The sequence below is a fragment of the Nicotiana tabacum genome, chromosome 10 (assembly GCF_000715075.1).
Source record: "Nicotiana tabacum cultivar K326 chromosome 10, ASM71507v2, whole genome shotgun sequence".
NCBI classification, from domain to species: Eukaryota; Viridiplantae; Streptophyta; class Magnoliopsida; order Solanales; family Solanaceae; genus Nicotiana; species Nicotiana tabacum.
Genome location: NC_134089.1, coordinates 24,189,282 through 24,215,333, shown reverse-complemented (window position 1 = coordinate 24,215,333; position 26,052 = coordinate 24,189,282). Strand labels below are relative to the sequence as shown.

Sequence of the window (26,052 nt, the reverse complement as noted above, 5' to 3'; positions counted from 1 at the left end):
ATTTTGCAAAGTGAGTATGGTTTCAATTGTGATCCCAAAACTGGGTATAGATCCAAAAGCCCCAAAATCATAAGGCTCCAAAGATTGAGTCAGAGCGGACTATATCGTGACAATTGGGTTTGGTTTGTGATGAATTGTATCAGAGCCAGTACCTTTCGGATTACATTAAAGGGACTCGCTAAAAGTTATACGGTACAAATTTAATTATTTTTGTTATATATAAGCTCTTGAATCTTATTGACATGAGGGAAAATTCTAATAAAGTGGCAAATGGATTCAAAAATTGCTTTTGATCATAAGATTAATTCTAAGTATGATATTTTTGAATCTTCTTGACATGAAGGAAAATTCTAATAAAGTGGCAAATGGATTCAAAAATTGCTTTAGATCATAAGATTAATTCTAAGTATGATATTTTTGAATCTTTTTATATACTTCCTTCGTCTAATATTATTAGTCATGGTTATTTAAAATAGTTGTCTCAAATTATTTATCATATTAGAAGTTCAAAATAAAATTAATTAAATTTATTTTAATCCTTAGTACTAATTATCCTTGAAGACTACAAATATCTCAATTATGGTAACTTTGTTCAGATGCCAATGAAGAAAGATTAAATATTAAGATATGAATAAGGGTAAAGTAGACAAAGTCTTATTTTTATTAAATTTTCTTAAAAAGCATGTACAAAATAATCATAAAAGATAATTTGAGACAAGACGGAATAAAATTCTGAGTCTGCCATTATTCATACCGCTTGCAAAATTTTAAGTGCACACCAATGAAAAAAAGTCAAAAGTAATTATGAAAACGGCTTGCATCTTATGAGTGTGAAAACAACGTCATCTCTTTCACTTAACTAAGGTCTAATCTGTTTGTTAGAAAACATTCATAATGTGATGTCTTTGGGGAAATCCAATCTTTATTATACCAAGCAAAAAGACCAAGAAAGAAACTTGAAAATCAGATGACAAATATATAAAATGATTTTATAATTCATTTTTCTTTGGTGGTGGGTTTTCATTTAATGTGTTGAACTTGAGTAATTAGTTTTTCCTCTTATTCTACTTCTCTTCCTAGAGATAGGATGATAATAATTGTAGACAACAATATAGTGAATGCTTAAAGACTAAGATGACAATAGACAGCTGCAATCCTTATGCCTTTTTTGTTGTAACTTGTGAGGGATGTAGTTGACCATACGGCTAGCTTGTTAATTACTCCCTCCGTATCAAATCATATGTCTTTTTTTTTTTTGTGTTCTTTAAGAAAATATGAAATAAAAACAATTGTTGAATATTTTATCCTTATTTTTGTCTTAAAATATAATATCTCTTCATTTAATACTTACTCATAATTAAGGTATCGTAGTCTTCAAGAATAATTAATATTAAAGATAAAATAGGAAAAAATAATTAATTTACCCTTGAATTTCTAAAATGACAAATAATTTTTAAAAAATTATTTTTACAAACCACGACTGATAATTTGAAACAAAGGAAATATAATTACGTTTTGATTAACAAGTCAATTATTCATTTAAGTTTATTTGCTCAATTTTATCTCCTTGGATTCATAAAGAAGTTGGATTGCAATAATCCAAATTATAATTACTCCTTTATCCCAATAAATATTTTAGTTAGTTTCTTTTATGGTGGATGACTTCTTAGGATAAAAGTTGTTTGTTATAGATAACAATGTGATTAATGTTAAAGTCAAAAGACATTTGAGTGTTGGAGATGGCAAATGAAAATAAAAATAAGCAAATATTTGATTGTATTTTTTTAAAATAAATCTAATAAAATTTTTGGGTGGCATTAGTCCATTGACAAACGTATATATAGGGCCTTAAAAAGGTGAATAGAAAAATCTAATATTGTCAAAAAAGGATAAAAGGTTAAGGTATATTTGTAAATAATATAGCAATATTTAGTTTGTTATTTCATTAGTTTAATAGACAAATGGATTAGATCTAATGTTCAGCAATTAGTATTGAACTTTGTTGGTTTTATTACAACTTTGAAAAACGAATTTAAGACTTTAAACTTTATTTCTTTGATAAGATGTTTATTTTATCAAACAATATTTTTATTACTAAATTTAATACCATGACTACGTATATAATCTCTATATCAAATTAAATTGTAAATTAACTATTCAATTAAATACTGTTATATTATTAAAGAAACACTAAAGATGAGGATATATGATTGGCCGATGGCGAAACCACCTTTGTCTAAAGGTTGTTTATTGATATTTTCTGGCCAAAATTTTACGTTGTGTAGTTAGGTAATATATATATATATATACTTTACTTCCTTTGATTTTTTCGCACATTCAATTATTTATATTCTAACTCTCCTAGTCTCCTTATTATAAATCATGACTCCGCTACTATAATTGACCTGGTAGATTCATTCTTTTGCAAACATATCACCTAAAATTATTTCTCCTTTTTTTTTCTTGAGAAATTATTTCTCAGTTATCATGCGACTTTTATTCTCTTTACTGTTATAAAATTTAAACTTTTACTTTGACCCCATTCAATATTCTTAAATTCCTCAAATTCAATATTCTCAAATTCCTCAAGTTGCTACATTTGACTTTCTGAAATAAACACGCTTTAGCTTATACCTTAGCCTTAACTCCTAAAACTCCTTAAACCCCCCCCCCTCCCCCCCTCTCACAAAAACAAAACCCCTTGACTTCTCAGTTCTCAGCCACCGCCCAAAATAAAAACAAAAAGAATCAAACAAAACCTTATAGTATTAAAAGTCAACGCCCCACCCAAATAAACAAAGAATAAATATTTTAAAAAATAAAATTAGTGAACTGCCCACCCAAACCAGTATCAAATAAAAAAACAAATTCAATTAAAATATTATTCATACTTTTTTTTTCTTATATCAATAGTTAACTCTTTCTCTTTCCTCTTCTCCATTTAAATCCTCTTGCCATTTTTCCTCCTCTGAACTTTCAAACAATTTTCTTCTTTCTTCTTCTTCTTCTTCTTCTTCTTCTTATTATTCTCTCACCGTTGTTGTGAATATTTGATGAACAACAATCACCTGTAAAAAATTTCTGTATTTAAATATTTTTTATTTATTTGTTCAAAAATGGGTAACGGAGTGAGAAAGTTGAATCTTTGTTTTGCGGGAGATGTTGGAGAAATATCAAAAAGACATCATGATATAGCTATGAACATAACTGATCCACTTGATGAAGGTTTGGGTCATTCTTTTTGCTATATTCGACCCGACCCGTATTCAAAACCCCACCTGTTTTCCGATGATTCGTCTTCTTCTTCCACTACCACCACTATTTCCAGCGCTAGCAGCTGCCCTACGGCGGCGTTCCGTACAATCTCCGGCGCCTCCATCTCTGCTAACACCTCAACGCCTTTGTCAACGGCCATCGTTGACTTTTCTGCTTACAATCATAATATTGATAAAGCTTCAGCTTTTGAGAGTTCTCAGTTTTTTTCATCCATTCCTCTTCAGCCAATCCCAAGAGGTTCATCATTTGCAGCTTCTGCTATTCATTCAGGCCCGATTCCGGCCCGTATTTCTAATATGGGCCCTAGCTCGGGCCCGATCGAGAGGGGATTCATGTCAGGCCCGATTGAGCGGAGCTTCACCTCGGGCCCGTTGGAGAACCAGTATGATCATATCCAAAGGTACAAACCCAAATCCAAGAAATGGGGTTTAATTAGAAGTTTAAAGAAAGTGTTGTCAAATTCTTTTTTGAGGTTTAATAAAGAAATGAATTTGGTTGAGAAAAATAATAATAATAATAATAATGAAGTTAATGTTCAAGGGAGTAATAGTCATCATAGTAATGTTGGAAATAGTTTGAGTAGTCAGAATAGTTTGGTTGATGATGATGATGAGGGAAATGACTCATTTAGAGGCCAAAATGTGCATTGGGCTCAAGGTAAAGCAGGGGAAGACAGAGTACATGTTGTGATTTCTGAGGAACATGGTTGGGTTTTTGTTGGGATTTATGATGGATTTAATGGACCTGATGCTACTGATTTCCTGTTGAATAATCTTTATTCAAATGTCTATAAAGAACTCAAGGGATTGCTATGGAATGATAAGTTAGAAACCCCCAAGAATTCGACGAGTAACGAGACAATTCCATTAAGAAACTCGGGATTTAAGGTGGAACATTTTGTTCAAAATCAAGAATTTGATCAGAAGGAGAAATTAGATGGGGTTTTCGGTGTTGACCATTCTGATGTATTGAAGGCTTTATCTGAAGGGTTAAGGAAAACCGAGGCGTCATATTTGGAGATTGCTGATATGATGGTAAAGGAGAATCCTGAATTGGCTTTAATGGGATCTTGTGTTTTAGTAATGTTGCTTAAAGATCAGGATGTTTATTTGTTGAATGTTGGAGATAGTAGAGCTGTTTTAGCTCAAAATCCGGAATCTGATATTTCTATTAGCAAGTTGAGAAGGATAAATGAGCAGAGTGTAAATAGCATTGATGCACTCTATCGAGCTGAATCTGATCGCAAACATAGTCTAGTTCCTTCTCAACTTACTAAGGATCATAGTACATCGATTAAAGAGGTACAAAATTTAGTCCATTTACATAAGCAATTGTACAAAAACATTTGTAGTTTTTGCCTGTTTCATATGTTTATGTTGTGCTTGTCTTGTGAATGATTGCAGGAAGTAATTAGGATTAGAAGCGAGCATTTGGATGATCCTTTCGCGATTAAAAATGATAGAGTGAAAGGTTCCTTGAAAGTTACTCGAGCTTTCGGGGCAGGATATCTCAAACAGGTACTAATCTTGATTTTACACTCTTTGTATTATTGATCATATTGAAGGGGAGCCTTGGCGTAATCGGTAAAGTTGCTGCCATGTGACTAGGAGGTCATGAGTTCGAGCCGTGGAAATAACCTTTTGCAGAAATGCGGGGTAAGGCTGCATACAATAGACCCTTGTGGTCCGGCCCTTTCCCAGACCCCGCGCATAGCGGGAGCTTAGTGCACCGGGCTGCCCTTCCTGATTTTTGAAGATTGTTTTTAGCCTTTGTTAATTTCTTTTCCGCTTCTGTGATTTTTACAGCCCAAGTGGAATAATGCACTTCTAGAGATGTTCAGAATTAACTACATTGGAAATTCACCTTACATAAACTGTCTACCATCACTTTACCACCACACACTTGGTTCAAGAGACAGATTTTTGATCTTATCATCTGATGGTCTTTACCAATACTTCACAAATGAAGAAGCAGTCTCAGAAGTAGAGACCTTTATGTCTATATTCCCCGAGGGAGATCCTGCACAACATCTCGTCGAAGAAGTGTTATTCAGAGCTGCTAAGAAAGCTGGTAATTACAAACACTCAGAATCTTTTGCATGTGATATTTGCTAAGTACTGATTTCTCATAGCAATCGTTCTAAACAAAACTTTGGTTTTGGATTTTGCAGGATTGAACTTCCATGAGTTGCTCGATATACCTCAAGGAGATCGTAGGAAGTACCATGATGATGTTTCGATTATCATTTTGTCTTTCGAAGGAAGGATATGGAAATCATCTTTGTAAATCAGCTAGACAGAGGAATTTTGATATTTTACCCTCAGGAAAAAAGAAAGTACATAGAAAAAATCGAGCTAATTTTGCTGTTAACCGTTGTTTACCCAAATTTAGCAGTAGTGTTTATAGTATACAGTTTAGGCTGCTCGATAAAAGATAGCGAGGCTGAGGTTTCTTGATCCAGAGATTGTAAAATTGTCAATAAACTTATGCCTCTCTTTACATTCAAATGTCATTAGAACATGGTAAGTTTTGTAACAGATGGTGCTCCTTGTATACATTTTGGAGTTCCATTTCACAAACTTTCACCTCAATAGATATGACGCGTTGGTCGAAATTCCTTTATTTTATACCATACTTATTTTCTAGTTTCAACTATTCAAGATGGTACGCTGCCCGCAGACCATTTTCTTTATACGATATTTCTACTCAGCTTGAAAAGAAGCCTCTCTTAAGTTCAAGAGTTTAGAAAGGCTCTTAGCATGGGAAGGAGCTCAGACTTCCTTAGAAGGAGGCGAAGATGATCGATTCTCTTTTTCGAAGGGAATTAAAGACCCTGCATAAACGCCAGATGCTTTGTGCATTGGATTGCCCTTTAACTATTCAAGATTGATGTTCTGTCCTCAACAAGTTAGAAGAATGTATGTGGAATCAGAATATTGGCATAATGCTAAAAGTAATTGAAGTGACCAAGAGAGGAAAAGTTGAAGTTGAAAATCTGGTGGAATTCTTTTATTCCTCATGTCCATAAGTTTGGTTTCTCAAACAAGCAATAGATTGTTGTTGGAAATAGAAAGTTGACTACTGATTTTGTTTACCATTTCAAACTGTGTTTTATTTTCTTTTGTTCTTTTATTTCATCATGAATGATTCTAGTTGACCAAGTTGTCTAACTAAACTGTTCAAGTTTCCTTATCACTTATCATCATTTGGTTGGTTTGGTACCAACTTTCAATGTGATTAATGACAATAACTATAACTATGTCTCAATCTCAAGCAAGTTGAGGTCAGGTTGGCCAGATGAATCATCACCATCCTTATAGCTAAGTAGAAATTTTTTTCGAAAATAACAATATTGTTGTCATTTTTCGTCGTCACTATACAAGGACATGAAAAATTATTGCAGGATTTAGTAGGCGTTTGGACATAAGAATTGTAAAATTCGAAACAAGTGAAAATGGTATTTGAATTTTAGAGTTGTATTTGGACACAAATTTCAGTTTGGGTTGTTTTTGAAGTTTTGTGAGTGAAATTTTTGAAAAATAGCTTTTTGCAGTTTTTCAAATTTTCGAAAATTTCCAAAATGCATCTTCAAGTGAAAATTAAAAATTTTATGAACAAACACTGGTTTCGAAAAAAAGTGAATTTTTTTTGAAAAAATCTTCCATCAAATTTTATGTCCAAACAGGCACTTAGGATATGGAATGATGGATTAAAACCAGAGGCGAATTAAAAATTTAAATTTAATGAGTTCAACTTTTAAGATTTTTAGCATTAAATTCATTGTACTGTAAAAGTATGGGTTCAAACCTAGTATTTGTTAAGATTTTAGTGGGGTTTTTTATATATAAATTCATACTTTATGTCGAAAGTTATGAGTTTTAATTGAACCCGTAGCCGAAAGGCTACATCTGCCCTTGACTAAAACTCTATATTTCCAAGAATTCATTAGAAATTTCAAGTTGAAAATTTCAAAATCAATCCTTTGTTTACTCTAAACAGAAAGCAATTGGCCAGAGAATGGAGATAGTCAATTATACTCATCATTTGTCATAAATCCTCTACGCGTTTTCTTTGTTAATCTAATCCATTCTTGAGTTGAAAAATGAAAACCCAAAAAAAAAAAAAAAAAAATACAAGAAAAAGTTAGGCAAATTACCCACAAAAGTCGTACTTACAACCTATGAAATTTAATTTACAGAAAGGAGCAGTATATATATTTGGTCTACTTACGTTAGTAAACTGCTATTATAGTACTATAATGCTGTATGAAGCATGACTTCTTAAAATAAACTACCCCATAATAAAGAAACAAACAAAAAGGAAATAGTTGACCAAAAGCTAACAGACAAAAAGCTTGCATTAAGGTTGTTTTCTTTCAAGAGCATTGATTGGATGTTTTTTGTTAGCTGATGATGTAATTAGAAACAAATAAATAGGCCACATCATAGGCGTAGTGGGATGGTTATCGAGGCGGACCTATGATTCGGCGGTCGTGGGTGCACCATATAATATTCAATAAAAATTTATTACTGTTCATAATAATTAATACGAGGGCATGTGCTATAATATCTGATTATTTTTTGAACACATTTGTAAGTATATATGAGTTTTTACTGAAGTTTTCTGATGCGGTGACCCCTCAATCTATAATGTGTGTCTGCCTCTAGACGGTTCATATGTTTCAGATTTAACTGGGTGGACGTGGAGTTTAACATACGGGTTCATCCGAACACATTAGCTTTGGTTCAGATCTTGTATATATGAGGGTAAAAAATTCATTAATGAAGTATAAATAATTAAATTTCAAACCCAATAAATCAGATGTGTTGTGGTAGATTCGTAAATTCGAACTCATAAGTTCAAATTATGAATACGCTTCTTGGATTCAAGCAACGAAATTGAAGAATTTCAGTAAAGAGCGCTTTACCTTGCTCAGTCGGTTGATTAATCGAATTAGTGAAAATAGCGAAATTATGAATTTCGCTAAGGTTTTTTTATTAATATATGTGCAAAAATTTATATTTGACTCCTATACATGGTATAATTTTTCGATGATGGATGTTTAACTAACCACCATTTACTGGGTTTCATTCCGGATTAGTGAATTTCAGATTCCGGATTATTTAAAAAATCAAATAAATAGAAAGAAATGGAAAAAGAAGGAAAAAAAAGAGAGAGGTAGGTTTCGATCAATAAATATATGAAAACGTTGCGCTTTATAAAATTAAATACATGAACATGGAGGTAGAAAGTCAACCTCTTAAAAGCTAAAAAAAAATATTTGACAGTTGCTTGTGGTTTAGGTATCTCTAAAATCTCGTGACATTATTAATGACTTAGCATGAGTTTTAAAATATTAATGAAAAGATGAAAATAAATGTTCAGAGTACAGAGGAGTTGGTTTTGATTTTTTGGACTATCAACATCAGTCATTACCCACTGAAAAATACTATTGTTATTTGCTAAAGTGATGCTGATGCTTCTTTCACCTAAAAACAGCAAAAAAAAAAAAAAAAGGATAAATCCTAAAAAGGAACTCGATATTTTAGGAATTTTTAATTTGAGAAATCATGCAATGTTTTTGGTTTGGTTGTTTTCCGATTATTAATTTCTAAACTTCTAAAGGAATGGTAATGTCTAGTTTTACTATATAACTAGAAACCACCTCTTATTTTTCTGGTCTAATTTATATCAGTTGACTCCACCTATATAACTAATCAATTGTTATATATAGAGTCAATAAAACTACAGAAGTAGTAACAAAACAAGTTTGTTTATTTTCTTTTAAAAAAACAATATTATAAAAGACTGAATGAAATAATTATTTTGAGAGTAAGATGAAAAATAAAAAAGAGATAACTGGCCATAGCTTAATATTTTGTTTTTTTTTACCTTTTTTGTCAATCAAAACTTAATTACATCTATACAATTGAACATAAAAGAGAGAAGACAGAAACACTCAATGGACTTAAAACAAAAATAGTGATTAAAATAAGGACAGATTTTATAGTAAAGTCATAAAAGAACTTCACTATTTATGTTGTGAATGTAGTCAGTATTACAATTTAGAATAATAAAAAACACCAATTTTTATATAAAACATTTTTCGGTAAAAAGGGGACGAAAGAACATCATCAGCCTGTTATCCCCGGCGTACCTTTGTTCCGTTGAGCGAGAGCCCTTCCACACGGGACTCCTGGATCCTTCGGGCAAGGAACGCTTGATAGTATTTATGCTAAAACGATCACTAAGCACACGACGCCTCTGTCCGAAAGTCAAGTTAACTGATTTCACGAAAAGGCACGGAAAAGAAAAAGATACAAGGAAAGAAGACTATTTCTTTTTCATAAAAAAAAAAAAAAAGGGAGATTGATAATTTAGAGAGTGAAATAGACATCATGTCTTCAAAATCACTAGTCAATGGCTGGGTTTTTAGACATGAAGAGAAAAATATCTATAATTTGAAGTTAGAGGGAAAATTTTAATTTTTAAAATAAATTTGGAGAAAAATCTTTTTCACCTCTTCAGAAATTCAACATTAGTAGTCTAAGATCAAGCATTTTAAAAGCTTAAAGTTTAATAACGTCATTTGAGTTAGACTTCATTCTCAGTATTATACAAATTTATGGTTCCTAATTCATTAAATATCCATTGACTCTATTCTAAGGTACAGGTAATTCGAGATGTGAAGCGATCTTTGACTAAACAAACTACTATTAAAAAATTATTTGAAAATTTTATTTTTTTTTCCTCAAATGAATTATAAAAGTATGATTCACCAAAATTGGAATAGTCTAAGATGAAAATGATATCTTTCTGAACCAACCATATGTGGTTTAGGTTTGTACACACGATTAGTTAATCGAGTTTTTTTGGAAAAAGGGCCCCTCGTTTACTTCCTACTTTCTGTATTTGTATACTAACTGACTTGCAATTGGGTTATCTTGAAAATTTGTCTTAATTGCAATTTGTAAAGTCAGACTGTATTATTTGATACACACATATATATTTGGGTTTAGAAAATTCCTATTTGGTTGCAGTTGCAAATTTAAATTTTGCAATAACCTAACCTTACATCCACTATTTCTTTACTAGTATGTACGAGTTTATTATTAATATAATTTTATATTTTTAGAATTTATGCTAAAAATATTAACAGTGTGTACTGTAGCATCTATTTTGAAATTTGAATATAGACATAAACCTTTTGTACAGTCTCTTTGTGCAAATCCATATTAACTTTTCATGCACAAATAAATGGGATAAAGACTAGTAAACTAGTAGTAGCATAACAAGTGGGACCTGTTTAGTTTTGACTTATATGGTTTTATAGAATTAAGATTATCTGTCAAGAAAATAATTATTTTTTAACTATATATCCTCATAAGAAGCGGATTGAGTATTTCAGTCTATGTACAAAATATTACTGTACGTAGTATTTCTTTTTTAACACTGCGTATGAATCTATTATGAATATATGTGTATTTTAATTCGAATTTTACGTATATGTCTATAAATAGTTCTAATCGAAAACCATACTATTAACAATGGATCAATAAAGAAAAGTTACACGATTCCGTACCTAGGGATTCCGTATCTAGGGATTTGGTCTGACAGTAAGAATGCAACACATGATATGTGAGTTAGACATACGTAAAAACTAGCTAGGGTTGATCTCTGTTACAACAAAAGTTTAGTATTTAAAAGGAGAAAAGTGGAGGGCCGGAGCGTTGAACCGTAGGCCGATTTAAACATACGTGAATTGTCAGTTGTAAAAAAAGTTGCACGGTTTAAACTTCTCGTATACAACTGATGCGGGGAGCATTATATTCTGTTGGTTTTGCGACAAGCCACTACTTTAGATGCTGCACAACAAAACCTTACTGTTGAAACTTCTATTAAGCAATAATTTGAAATGGTCTATGTAGTACTCGTTTGTCAATATTAAACTAAAACATGGATTTGTGCTTTGAGCCACTAGTGGAGCTAAGATTTCAAACTTATGTATTTAGGATTTTAATCGTTTAAAGTTATTGAATTCTAATTAATAATTTATACATTTTATTGTTTAATGGATTTTTTTGAAACAAATAAATATTTCGATCAAAGCTACTGGATTCGGCCAAACCTGCTTCTGGTACTCTAGCAGCTCCACCTCTGCTTTGAGCCCTTTACGCAGGCTACAATATGTGAATCGGCTATGACCAGGTCACATTTGGGCTCAAATTTCACTATTTTCGGCCAATTTTTCTGAGTTTTCATCTTCTGTTTTTTTTTTTAATTTTTTATTTTTAAATAACTACTCCTGTGCTTGTTTATTCAAAAAACTTTTGAATGCAATTACTTAAATTTCTTAAATCTGTTCAAGAGTTTGAGGGTTATTATTTACCTTTTCCCATTAAACATCCAATATTCGGATTGGCCTAATACATTGCTGCAAGTATATTGGCTCATTTCGGGCACCGCCAGTTATTATTCACTATATAGAGTTTGTTAGATTTGTGGAAATTTCAAGAAATTACAACTTCGATAAGGTTTTCTTAACTTTCCTAACAAGTATATGTTGACTTGTGCGAATTGCCAATTATATGAACTCACTCATCTAAAAATTTAAACTATCAGAAACAAAATAATATTATTTATATATTTATTTTATAGGTCTCATTGACATCAATATCAATTTGAGTCCTCAATTGGATGGATCGTGCCTTATCTTTATGGAGAATTTCGTGTAAGATTATATAAGGGAATGAATGTTTACTTTTCCTACCAAATATACACTAATTATACTCAATTATATATTATATATATATATGAATTATGCATATTAGTATATATACATCGATAATTTTTAGTTTAAGCGGTTGAGTGGGTGGCTATTGGAGTTAAGTCTTCAGCCCAGTGGCGAAGCCACCCACCCTTTGTCAAAAAATTGTAATGTGTATATAGATAAAATATTACGTTTTAGAGGTATATAACACATATTGAACACCCTTTGTCGGAATCTTTTTTTACTTCTTTCAAATTTAAATACCTTTGAAAAAATTCCTAACTTCGTCACTGCTTCAGCCACTAGCTACCTCTTGCGATCTTATAAGGGAGAAGTAGAGTTCCCTTCTCCAGTATTATTTGCAAGTTTCATCCAACTTTTCAGCTGCGAGAGGCCTGTTTCATGACCCTTTAGATGCAAGTTTTGATTCTTTTTCTTAGACCAAACATGTTCGAATATTCTGATCAAGTGTGATGGTAAGACTTGAATAGGATCTTTGCCTACTATATATAATATCATGTCACATAATTTCTTTCATAAAAGGTACTTTTCTTACCACATTACTAATTGACAAATACAATGCATTGGTTGTTGCAGTTAAGCATATAACCGTGTAGTATAGTCATCTCATTGACTAAAATATCCACACAAAATTTGACTAAAAGCAAATATAGTTTTCTGTCGTGGGAGTTCTCTCCGCGTAACTCCATGTCTGAGACAGTACATAATGTTCAACTTTCAAAGAGAACCTACGAATATAAGTTTTGTTTTTATATGTCGTAAATGGTAATCCTTTGACAAAATGGAACAGACTTCTGCTTCCACTAATTGTGTTACAGCGTTAAGTTCTTCTTCTTCTCCTTACACTTTTATTCAACCAACTTAGTCCTAATTCCAAGGTAGTTGGAATTATCAATATTATTTTTTTCTATCCACTTTGCTTTGCTTGTTGTACTCCCTCCGTTCTAATTTATGTGTCTTCATTTGAGTGGGCACGAACTTTAACAAAGCAGAGAATGACTTTTAAATTTTGTGCTCTTAAATTAAGAATATGTGTATAATATACCAAAATGTCCTTGAATCTTGTGGCTTAAATATGTAATGTGAAAAGTTGGAATTAAAAAGCAATTAATTAACATATAGAAAGAGATATTCTTTTTAAACGGACTAAAAAGGAGAATAATACACTTAAATTAAAATGGAGGAAATATTCAAAAGATTCATCATAATTACGATATTTCAATAGGGGCAAGTATAATTTGCTTTAAAAAAAACCACCAGTCAATCTACCACAGTTCGCTCTGTTCATTAGTATTTAGAGATTTGATCGGGATTAAAAATATATTACACTATATCTGAATTTTAAATTGAGTGCACTTTACGCGTAGGCAGAGTTGGAAATTTCCAATACACTATCCCTATAATGTGCAAAATACCTACCATTCAAATTCCACAACACATGCAAGCTTCCTTTTACTTACTTTTCTTACAAGTCTGTCAATTTCATCGTAGAAATCCTCATTCCAAAATTCCCACGTTTTCCCATCAAATAAACATTTGAAACCAAAGCTTAAAGATAAACTATATTTGACGAAAGTAATTTACGAAAGCAGACAGAGTTAATTTGATATAATGAGCTAGTAACTAACCTCAATGGTTAGCAACTTGTTTCGATAAAAAGTTCCTTTCACCACTCATTCTGATGCTAAAATAGTAATTGTACAATATCAACGACTTGACCCTTTCCCGCGTGAATGCAGGATGCTTCGTGCACCGAACTGCCTTTTTTTTGGTACAATATCAACGACAACATCTACCAAAATTTGATAGGCCAGCTAGATCATCATTCTCAATGATATAGTATACCAGTTCCCCCTAAACTTACAAAAAAAGAATGATCCTAACTGCCTGTCAAAAGTAGAATAGGTGTAATAGTGCCTTGTGAACTTTATGCTTGCCAGATGAATGAGCAAATTGGCCAATTGGGGTCAGCAGGTACAGCCAGAATACTGGTGCAGCAAATTTAAACCACTTAAGTTCTCCAAAGTGTCTGACTTGCTACCATATAAATCTCTGTACACCAGTCTCATGGACCCAAGAAAACGGCCGGAACAAGAACATATACATAGTGAAAAAATTGATGGAAACATACAGGACTCCCATCAGAAGCCAGCTTCTGTCATCATCAACATGAGAGTGGAGGATCAAGAAAAAGAATGGAATGGTATAATATCTGAACTCTATAAGTGGAGCAGGAATCAATGTCGCAGCGGTAGCCAAAAAATATACTAGTACCCATGTCTTCCTCTGACTTTTAGCTGCAAATGGAGGAAAAAAGGAATATTCTTAGGAGAAACCACAGCTACATACAAAATTTTCTCTCCTTTGAACATCTATTGCACAAACCTGAGGTAACCCCCAGGAGGAGCTAGGGCTGTATAGTCGAAACAACATATGCAACTTAAAATAGGACTGAATATTTTACTGACCCAAGATATTGAAGATGGATATCCATGAATACACATAGAGTGGAACCAGAAGGTACTTCATTGTCCAATGAAATTTGATTACTTTTCTCCAGAGATAAAAGGGATAGTGTCGATTGTCAGCAACGAGATAAGGGTGGGCAATGCTGCATTCATCAAAATATTATGTAAAAAATACACGCTACCATTTCCTGGTCACTTGAATCCAAACTATTGCCCTTCAAATTTGTGAGGAACCAATTAATAGATATCAAATTAGAATCAGCCAAAAACAATAATGCACACACCCAAAATCTCTAAGAAATGAACTCCAATAAATCTTTGCTTGCAATAAAGAAGAGAGACATAAGAAAAAAACTCTTTAATGAATGATGTATAGTTTGGATTGCAGAACAAGGAAGTGATGAATGGCTAAAAAAATAGAAAAAATAAAAAGAGAGATAAAAAAAGAATATAAGGATAGTGGAAATAACAAACTAACAGAGATTATCAATCATCTTACCTGAAAAAGTGCACTGAGAAGAACCCAACGATTAACGCCGTACACAACTCAAAGAAATTGACTAGCTTATTTTTCTTCCAGAAGGACTGAGCTAGCATTGCAGCTTGCCTAATTGTGAAGTGCACGGGAGTCATAAACAGGGCAGATACCAAGCTAAAATACATCAATTGTGCAAAATGTGGAGAAACTGTATGAGCCTCTTTTGCACCTGGAATGTAAAGAACGTGCATGCACACACGATTAACAAAGGAGGAGACACCATAAAAGAAACAAAGAAATGAGAGTTCAGAGAGAGAGAGAGTTGGTACCAAGAACTATACTCCCATTCCAACAAACAAAGGTAATGAAAGCGACCATAACTATGAAGTAAGGCCAAAAAGTTGCAAAAAGCTCCCACTTAAGTTGCCACAGTCTTGAGATAATTTCACGCACCTCGTGGGAGAAATCTGAAAAGGAATATAATCACATGTACAATAATGAAACTTAAACAATACTGGCAAATAAACTTGCATATACAAAAGGAACCAAAATCACATTGCAAACTAACATGAGGATAACTATGCATGAGCCCACAGGAGCTTACGTGTTTGAAACATGGCATCTGACAAGAAAAGCTTACATGTCCGTACCATGCTTAAACACAATGGACGAATTTGTTGCCAATGTGTTCGTGAACATGCTAGGCACTCTGTTTACATTCGAAGGTTGCCTCAAACATGTGAAGTTTTCCACATGACACTTCTTGTAAGAATGTTTGCAGCAAGGAACGTTCTTTCGAATTATCTAATTTTGTATTTGATCCCTCCTAATAGACCCTATCAAGTCAAAGGAAGTTTGGCTACTAAACCTGATATACTAACAAAGCAATTTTGATAGAGAACATGAAATTGCAAAAATGAGAAGGATGAAAAACATGCCCAAGAAAAAGAAGAAGAGATTTACCCTGAAAATATGAAGAATAAAATAAAACACTTACCAGAACATGTAATACTCACATTGCTCATGTATCAGCAATACATTAGGTTTGTAAGAATTAATTTATGGAGGGATCTCAAAAGCCTGAAATTCATTTATTGAGGGTTAAGTGTGTTTTGTCAAGAACCACAAAGACCACATGCAGATGTTGCAACAACAACAACAACAATAACGACCCAGTATAATCCCACAAGTGGGGTCTGGGGAGGGTAATATGTACGCAGAACTTACCCCTACCCCGAAGGGTAGAGAGGCTGTTTCCAGGAGACTCTCGGCTCAAAAAAAGCAACAGGAGCCGATATATTAGTACCATAAAAATGCATAATAAAATAACAGCAATATAAGAGATATGAAATACAGAATACGAAATACGAAATAGATGGTTGGTATAGTAAAACTAGCTGGTAAAGCCCTGCATCAATAGACGACCAATGACATTCTTAGTCTAACTCCTAACTGGCTAGTCTCACTCTATTGTGCTGTAGAAATATTCACAAGTTTCCCCTAACCTACAACCTTAATGCTCGACCCCATAATTCCCTGTCAAGGGCCATGTCCTCAGTAATCTTAAGTCGCGCCATGTCCTGTCTGATCACCTCTCCCCAATACCTCTTAGGTCGCCCTCTACCTCTCCGCGTGCCCACTACAGCCAGTCGCTCACACCTCCTCACCGGTGCATCAGTGCTCCTCCTCTGAATGTGCCCGAACCATCTGAATCTTACTTCCCGCATCTTGTCCTCCATGGGGGCAACGCCCACCTTCTCTCGAATATCTTCATTCCTAATCTTATCCATCCTTGTATGCCCGCACATCCACCTCAACATCCTCATCTCTGCTACTTTCATCTTCTGGATGTGTGAGTTCTTTACCGGCCAACATTCAGTTCCATATAACATGGCAGACCTAACCACTGCTCTATAAAACTTACCTTTTAGTAACGGTGGCACTTTCTTGTCACACAAGACTCCCGACGCTAACCTCCACTTCATCCACCCCACCCCTATACGGTGTGTGACATCCTCGTCAATCTCCCCGATCCCCTGAATAACCGATCCAAGGTACTTGAAACTACCCCTCTTGGGAATGACTTGAGAGTCAAGCCTCACTTCAACTCCCGTTTCCGTCGGCTCAACTCCAAATTTGCACTCGAGGTATTCCGTCTTCGTCCTGCTCAACTTGAAACCTTTAGACTCAAGAGCATGTCTCCAAATCTCTAGCCTCTCGTTGACACCGCCTCGTGTCTCGTCAATTAGAATAATGTCATCAGCAAATAGCATGCACCATGGCACCTCCACTTGAATATGATGAGTCAGTGCATCCATCACCAGGGCAAATAGGAATGGGCTGAGCGCAAAACCCTTGGTGCAACCCCGTAACAACTGGAAAGTGTTCAGAGTCGCCTCCTACTGTCCTAACCCGAGTCTTAGCTCCAGCATACATGTCTTTAATCACCCTAATATAGTCAATCGGGACCCCTTTATCCTCTAAGCAGCTCCATAAGACCTCCCTAGGAACCCTATCATACGCTTTCTCCAGATCAATAAACACCATGTGGAGATCCTTCTTCCTATCCATGTACTATTCCACCATCCTCCTAATAAGGTGGATAGCTTCTGTGGTAGATCGCCCCGGCATGAACCCGAACTGGTTGTCTGAAATAGATACTGTCCTTCGCACTCTCATTTCTACCACTCTCTCCCAAACTTTCATGGTATAACTTAGTAATTTGATGCCCCTATAGTTGTTACAGCTCTGGACATCACCTTTGTTCTTATACAACGGGACCATTGTACTCCACCTCCACTTTTCAGGCATCCTATTAGTCTTGAATATAACACTAAACAATGCAGTAAGTCATTCCAAGCCTGCTCTACCCACACACCTCCACAGTTCAACCGGAATTTCGTCTGGCCCGGTAGCTCTGCCCCTTCTCATCTTACGCATTGCCTCCATGACTTCATCGATCTCAATGTCCCTACAATTACTTAATTCATGGTGACTGTCGGCATTCCTCAATTCCCCAAGTATAATATCCTGATCCCCCTTCTTCACTTAGAAGTTTATGAAAGTAGGTCTGCCACCTCCTCTTAATCTGGTCATCTCCCATCAAAACTTTGCCGTCATCATCTTTTATGCACCTCACTTGGTCCAGATCCCGAGTTGTCCTCTCTCTCGCCTTAGCGAGTCGGAATAACTTCTTCTCCCCACCTTTGTTCCTTAGTTCCTCATACAGACGAGCAAAAACTGTCGTTTTAGCCTCCGTCACTGCCATCTTCGCCTCCTTCCTAGCTACCTTATACCTTTGATTGTTCTCTCTCTTCTCCTCCTCGTCAGTGCTCCCTACTAACCGCAGGTAAGCCGCCTTCTTTGCTTCCACTTTACCTTGGACAACTGCATTCCACCACCAATCTCCTTTGTGGCCACCATTGTGGCCCGTAGATATCCCTAACACCTTTCTCGCCGCCTTTCTTATACAGTCCGCCGTCGTCGACCACATTGTGTTTGCGTCCCCACTACTTCTCCAAGCTCCCATTGCCGATAACCTTCCTTCCAACTCCTTAGCTTTATCCTTAGTTAAGGCGCCCCACCTAATCCTGGGGCGTCCTTGTACTGACCTCTTCTTCCTCCTTATCCTAATACAAATGTCCATCACCAAAAGCCTATGCTGCGTTGAGAGGGTCTCACCTGGGATAACCTTGCAGTCCTCGCACAACCTTCTGTCGCATCTCCTGAGGAGGAGATAGTCAATCTGAGTCTTCGCCACCGAACTTTGGTAAGTAACCAAAGTTGCTGGGATCAAAATCTCAAAATCTCAAGTTTCTCTTGTTAAGTAGTAACCTAACAAACAAAGAGAAGTATATTACTAAGGAAAACACTTATAAATATTTCAAGTAATAAAAGTTCCTTTTCCTCCCCCCACTCACTTCCCTAATGTGGAGTTGAGGTGCTCTAATCGTTAAAAAGAAGATATTGAAAAAAGCACAACCAAAAGTATCTCTATGTAGGACACAATAAGTGGAACATTTTTTGCCCCTTTTATCTTCCACGGTCACCAGGTTGTTTCTTCCAAACCAGATGAATTGCATTCACCATGCAGGTTCACAAGTAAACCGTTTGGATATTTCTGCTCATAAGAAACACTTGACAGCTTGTACAATTGAACTTGATGTATTCACAACGGTGTTTGATTGTAATTATTTGACCCGATGTACTTTAGATAACTGAACAGAAATTACTTGTCAAAAAGAAGATAATTGGATTGACATAAAAATCAACAGATGCTATTATGTGACCTAAAACCACATAAATGCAGATGAAAAAACTCAAAACAAGATGAGATGAGAGAACCTGAGGAAGGCTTTGTGGAAGCAACCATTTGGTGGACAGAAGAGCTGAATGTAGCTGCCTGATTACCGATTCTGCGCTTTCTTAAGTTAGAGCCTGTTCCGACACCTTGATTCCAAACTGAGAAAGCATCTTTACCTTGTGATGGACTAGATTCAGCCAATACAGCACTATCTTTCTGCTGAGTTAGAATATAGTCTAAAACCCCCGTGCATGCTATAAAAAGGACCCATATGATATTTGTTTGCCGTATCAGCACAGCCAGAGCCCCAACCTTCAGATATATGAACACAGGGTTAACTTTTCAATTAGAAAAAAAGTATGGTAACTCAGTAGATCTTATGGCTTGTACTACCGGATTTTGGTATTGTAAGTATTGTATAGAGATTCTACTTCGCATTTGTCAGTCGTTATTTAATATTGTTATTATTTTGATAAACGTTAGGCTTACATAGTCCCTAAGTCTAGGTGCCATCAAGACATCCTACAAAGGGAGATTTGGGTCACTTGTCAGATGTTAAAATCATATATATTCTTGGAACATGTTTTTGGTGCATGAATAACTACAGTGCATAAATATTATTGGAGAAAAATTCTTTATTAATCACAAAGGCCATACAGAAGAATACAATTCCATAAGAGGAGTAAGCTATAAAGAGTTTGAACAAAAGTCGATTTATAACTTTGCTCCCTTTTATTATCGACTAGAGAGAATTAAATGGGATTGAGTTGATCCACTTACCACGGAACTCAAGAAATAATTCTTCTTGAGACTCATAAGGTATGATGCCAGTACAGCAGTTAGTGATGCTACATCTGTATAATAAAGAAAACTGAAGAACCAGTGAAGGGGATACAACGCTAGGACAACTGTCCGAAGAGTTACTTTTCTGTCACTAAGGGAAGGCCTGAGGTGGTTAAGTATGTTGTAAACCAGAAAGCTGCAGAATACAGCCAATACACCATTGCTGGAGCGTAGGATGGAAGAGGAACAAGCATCTGAAAATGAGGCACCTACTTTCATTGAGAACAGCCCTGGAAACAAAGAAGCAACATGGGCAAGTGAAACAATATACCTGCAAAAATTTTAAATTATCTGCGTCAAATTCCCTTATCAGTTAGATCTAAACTGTTTTTTTCAACTGAAGCATCTTAAAGAACACTTCTTTCAATATCTACGGATCAAGGTCATGGCACATGTTATGTGATACTAGCTCCGTCCTTTTATTTCCTGTTCTGTTGTTTACATCCTTTTTCGGTTATCTGTATTCCTTTTTTCTCTTTGACAAACAACAGAGACAAATCTGAGAGAATTCTTTGTATCATTTGATGATGTCTCTATAGCATTTAGCTGAAATCTAGTCACTGTCTTCAACGAACCTCACTGCACCAAAAATCTATAGGTCACAGCTCGAGCCATGGAATCAGCCTCAAACTTCTCATCCCAACCCCAACTTCATGACCTCAATCCGCCAAAATAAACCTATTTTACATGGCCATTAACATAAAATTGAGAGCCTGAGAGAAAGATAGTACATAGTACAAAGAGAACTAAGTTCCATAAACTTTAGTAATTGCTTTTTCAGTTATCTTGTTCGATCGTATGTCACTCCCTCCGGCCTAACTTAGGTGACACTCTTTCCTTTTTAATCTGTCCCCAAAAATCACACCTTTCTCTTTTTGGGAACAATTTAATCTTAGAATCCCCATTTTACCCTTAATGACGCGATTTTATAATTAGCCACAAAAATGTCATGGCAGGTCTAAAACCACAAGTTTCAAAGCCACTATATGTTTCAAATCTCAACTAACTAGTATTGCCAATATGTGTCCTTTAATTCCATTGTGATGTTTTATGCTAAAGTCTGCATGCTAAAAACAGAAGACAATAGTAGTATACTAGTATGCGCATAAATTGGTTTTGCAATATCAAAAGATTGTAACAAAAAATGCTTGACGTTTCAGTTATCACCGAATTAGTGCAATATGTTGCCTCCATATTAACTCTTTCATAGACTCTTCCTTTAAGCCAAATTTTCTAGATAATTGGTGGAGTAAGAATGTAAGACTGGTACCAACAACTCCTATATGAAGAAACCACTTGCTAAATTAAGATCATCAACAAGGTGAAGCTATACTTAGGAAGAAAAACAATGTACATTTTGCAATCAAATAAAGGGAAAAGACTCATATCTGCAGACACACAAAGCATGACAATTCCTATTTCCTATTTCCAAGACTCGTAATCTGTAGGAGAGCATAGTATGTACAATTCCTATTTCCAAGAAGACATGCTTGGTTTTCTCCCTAAGAAGAACACATATATTGCTATTTCCAGGGGCGGATCTACAGTGTTGGTTACTAGTTCATGTGAACCCAGTAGCTTGTCTAGACCCTATATATATATATAAAGAAATCCATTAAATATCTATAAATAATTAATGTTGAACCTAGTTACAAATATAGTATTAATTTGAGGTCGTTATAGAAACCCATAAACTTTAAATCCTGAATCCGTCTCTGGCATAATTTAACACCCAAATGAATCAAGAAACTAAATGAGGAGAAACTCGCTGCTAATAGTCATTTAAACATATTCCTAACTCTTCATAAATTTATTCTTCCTGCAGAAGGCAAAATTGACTACAAGAGGCTAACCGCTAATGCTGTCACATTTCAGTTGCCACATATCACTAGGCACATATATTGTAGGTTGCAAGTAATGAGAAAAAACGAGGTAATACTCACAGGCCAGGAGGGGTAGTGATCATGGGATCCCAGCTTCTGAAATTGCCTTTGCAGTACTGTTGCGCTTGAGGTATATGAAATATCTCATCCTAGAAAAAGCACCCATTATCCACTTTACACAACTATAAATTTATCAAAATCAATCAATATACATTCATAAAGAAGAAAAGTTGTTTAAATAGAAAAAAAAAACAGAAGGAATACCATGTAAGGATCAGGCACAATGCAATTGACGAGGATTGATATAGCTACTACCCATGAACTTACCATCGCCACAACCGCAATTTTACCCATTTCGCTCCAACTCGCGTTAATGGGTCTTCGCCGATACAAAAATTGGGAATCCCTGATGCCGCTGCAGGCAGCTTCAAACGACGACGTTTCGAATTTTCTCTCAAATTTTTCTCCTTTGGGTCTCCAAGTTTCAACTAAGTGTGAAATCAACCCCTTATATTTGGCATAATAGCTTCTAACATATAGACGTTGAGACTACTGCTACTTTCCGGGTTAGTAATAAATTATGAACTCGCCATCTCCGGTGGAGTTCTCCGGCGATCGTCGTCTCTTCCGTTTTCCGGTCAGTAAGTAGAAAACTTTTCTCTTTCTTCTGTCGTTGTTTATCTCTCTTTCCGATTTGCTATAGAGTATAAACTGCCTCAGCTACTGTTTTCTATTTGAGTCCTTAGTTTGACTATTTGCTACTCAAGATTATGAGCTTTTCACAAAATTGGATAGGTTTTCTGCATCTTTTATTTCTAGCAGTAGAAATTCTTTGAGATATCCCTTCCAAAAGACCAAACCAGCGCATACATCTTTTAGGGATTTTATAGCTATTGCTGAATTCGGGTCTGTCACGGCTGAGCTTTTATCTCAGAGGTTGAGCTTTATCTCAGAAGTTTCTGGCCCTTATTTGATTTTCGGGTCTTCTTGCCCCACCCCTTTTGCGTCCCAAATCTGCCCCCACCCCCTTATATTCTCATTTTTTTTTCTCCTTTCTTTGTACATTTTATATTATTGGGGCTATACCAGTGATAGCGGTGAGGTGATAGCTCCTTCTGGTTTTTGGGTCGTGGTATTTTCTGTATTTTCAGGAATTCTCGAAGTATTGGAGACAAGTTGGGCGCACGAGCATTGGCAAAGGAGAGCAACCTAGGCGAGTGTTAGCAAAGGGCGGTAGGAAGTGGTGCGTGAGCGTACAACTACATCGAGTACAGCAAATCAGCCACAGGTTTTGTTATCGGGAGTTGGTACCTCCTGTTTTACTGTTTCCCTTTTGGTGTTAGCTAAATTACTGTTACTTTACTTCGCAATAGTTAAACCTTTCAACTAGGATACTAGTTACCACTTGTTTCCTTCTAGTTTGATTCGTTGTCCGTTGTGCACTAGCGAGTCTTCTTTAGATTGTTGTAGGTGTAGTGGCTGCAGTCTGGGATGATAGAATAAGGGCATGTCCTCGGGTGGGGCAGAGTGTGGGGCTGGGGTCAGGGGGTGGGACGGGTAGCAGGGGAGGTAGAGGGGGCAAGGGAGCATATAGGTTGAGAATCGGGTCATGGAACATCGGTTCACTAACGAGTAAATTCATAGAGTTGGCGAAAATCCTTCAGAAGAGGAAGATTAATATAGCGTGTGTCCAGGAGACTAGGTGGGTCGGATCGAGGGCGAAAAACGTGGATGGGTATAAGTTGTGGTACTCTGGTGTCTTGAGGGGTAAGAATGGAGTGGGTATCCTGGTAGATAGCCATCTTAGAGAGTCCGTGGTAGAGGTCAGGCGGGTGAATGATAGACTAATGACTATTAAGTTGGTGGTGGGTGAGGGTACTTTAAATGTCGTTAGCGCGTACGCACCGCAAGCAGGCTTGGATGAGGATATTAAGAGGCGCTTTTGGGAGGGGTTGGATGAGATTGTTCGTAGTATACCGCCTTCTGAGAGGTTATTCATAGGAGGAGATTTCAATGGTCATATTGGGTCATCTGCAGGTGGGTACACTGAGGTGCATGGCGGCTTTGGTTTCGGAGGCGGAACGGAGGGGGCATTTCGCTGTTGGACTTTGCCAAGGCTTTCGATCTAGTCATTGCGAACTCAAGTTTTACGAAGCGGGATGAGCATTTGGTTACTTACCAAAGTTCGGTGGCGAAAACTCAGATTGACTATCTCCTCCTCAGGAGATGCGACAGAAGGTTGTGCGAGGACTGCAAGTTTATCCCAGGTGAGACCCTCTCAACGCAGCATAGGCTTTTGGTGATGGACATTTGTATTAGGATAAGGAGGAAGAAGAGGTCAGTACAAGGACGCCCCAAGATTAGGTGGGGCGCCTTAACTAAGGATAAAGCTAAGGAGTTGGAAGGAAGGTTATCGGCAATGGGAGCTTGGAGAAGTAGTGGGGACAGAAACACAATGTGGTCGACGACGGCGGACTGTATAAGAAAGGCGGCGAAAGAGGTGTTAGGGATATCTACGGGCCACAATGGTAACCACAAAGGAGATTGGTGGTGGAATGCAGTTGTCCAAGGTAAAGTGGAAGCAAAGAAGGCGGCTTACCTGCGGTTAGTAGGGAGCACTGACGAGGAGGAGAAGAGTATAAGGTAGCTAGGAATAAGGTAGCTAGGAAGGAGGCGAAGATGGCAGTGACGGAGGCTAAGACGACAGCGTTTGCTCATCTGTATAAGGAACTAAGGAACAAAGGTGGGGAGAAGAAGTTATTCCGACTCGCTAAGGCGAGAGAGAGGACAACTCGGGATCTGGACCAAGTGAGGTTCATAAAAGATGATAACGGCAAAGTTTTGATGAGAGATGACCAGATTAAGAGGAGGTGGCAGACCTACTTTCATAAACTTCTAAGTGAAGAAGAGGATCGGGATATTATACTTGGGGAATTGTGGAATGCCGACAGTTCCCATGAATTAAGTAATTGTAGGGACATTGAGATCGATGAAGTCATGGAGGCAATGCGTAAGATGAGAAGGGGCAGAGCTACCGGGCCAGACGAAATTCCGATTGAACTTTGGCCGTGCGTGGGTAGAGCAGGCTTGGAATGACTTACTGGATTGTTTAGTGTTATATTCAAGACTAATAGGATGCCTGAAGAGTGGAAGTGGAGTACAATGGTTCCGTTGTATAAGAACAAAGGTGATGTCCAGAGCTGTAACAACTATAGGGGCATCAAATTACTAAGTCATACCATGAAAGTTTGGGAGAGAGTGGTAGAAATGAGAGTGCGAAGGACGGTGTCTATTTCAGACAACCAGTTCGGGTTCATGCCGGGGCGATCTACCACAGAAGCTATCCACCTTATTAGGAGGATGGTGGAACAGTACAGGGATAGGAAGAAGGATCTCCACATGGTGTTTATTGATCTGGAGAAAGCGTACGATAGGGTTCCTAGGGAGGTCTTATGGAGCTGCTTAGAGGATAAAGGGGTCCCGGTTGACTATATTAGGGTGATTAAAGACATGTATGCTAGAGCTAAGACTCGGGTTAGGACAGTAGGAGGCGACTCTAAACATTTTCCAGTTATTATGGGGTTGCACCAAGGGTCTGCGCTCAGGCCATTCCTATTTGCCCTGGTGATGGATGCACTGACTCATCATATTCAAAGGGAGGTGCCATGGTGCATGCTATTTGCTGATGACATTATTCTAATTGATGAGACACGAGGCGGCGTCAACGAGAGGCTAGAGGTTTGGAGACATGCTCTTGAGTTTAAAGGTTTCAAGTTGAGCAGGACGAATACGGAATACCTCGAGTGCAAATTTGGGGTTGAGCCGACAGAAGCGGGAGTTGAAGTGAGGCTTGACTCTCAAGTCATTCCCAAGAGGGGTAGTATCAAGTACCTTGGATCGGTTATTTAGGGGATCGGGGAGATTGACGAGGATGTCACACACCGTATAGGGGTGGGGTGGATGAAGTGGAGGTTAGCGTCGGGAGTCTTGTGTGACAAGAAAGTGCCACC

General features: G+C 36.5%; 2 protein-coding genes across 5 annotated transcripts; one reads left to right on the top strand and one right to left on the bottom strand.

Moving 5' to 3' along the window:
• Positions 1-2,883: 2,883 nt before the first annotated feature.
• Positions 2,884-5,890, top strand: LOC107825724 (putative protein phosphatase 2C 4). Its single transcript, XM_016652627.2, has 4 exons — positions 2,884-4,577; positions 4,680-4,793; positions 5,082-5,346; positions 5,447-5,890. The coding sequence occupies exons 1-4, from the start codon at positions 3,117-3,119 to the stop codon at positions 5,560-5,562; spliced, it is 1,956 nt and encodes a 651-aa protein (XP_016508113.1). The 5' UTR covers positions 2,884-3,116; the 3' UTR covers positions 5,563-5,890.
• Positions 5,891-13,669: 7,779 nt separating this feature from the next.
• On the bottom strand, positions 13,670-23,045 carry LOC107826089 (dol-P-Glc:Glc(2)Man(9)GlcNAc(2)-PP-Dol alpha-1,2-glucosyltransferase). 4 transcript variants are annotated; one of them, XM_075222720.1, is made up of 8 exons: positions 22,307-23,045; positions 22,103-22,191; positions 20,097-20,430; positions 19,358-19,628; positions 15,343-15,480; positions 15,035-15,242; positions 14,536-14,678; positions 13,670-14,364 (listed from the first exon to the last, which is right to left on the bottom strand). In XM_075222720.1, exons 1-8 carry the CDS (start codon positions 22,394-22,396, stop codon positions 14,105-14,107), a joined length of 1,533 nt encoding a protein of 510 aa, XP_075078821.1. In that variant the 5' UTR covers positions 22,397-23,045; the 3' UTR covers positions 13,670-14,104. The 4 variants fall into 4 exon arrangements, with proteins under 4 accessions (XP_075078821.1, XP_075078822.1, XP_075078823.1 ...); XM_075222721.1 differs by having other exon boundaries at positions 22,370-23,045; XM_075222722.1 differs by having other exon boundaries at positions 20,097-20,389; positions 22,307-22,957.
• Between the last annotated feature and the right edge of the window lie 3,007 nt (positions 23,046-26,052).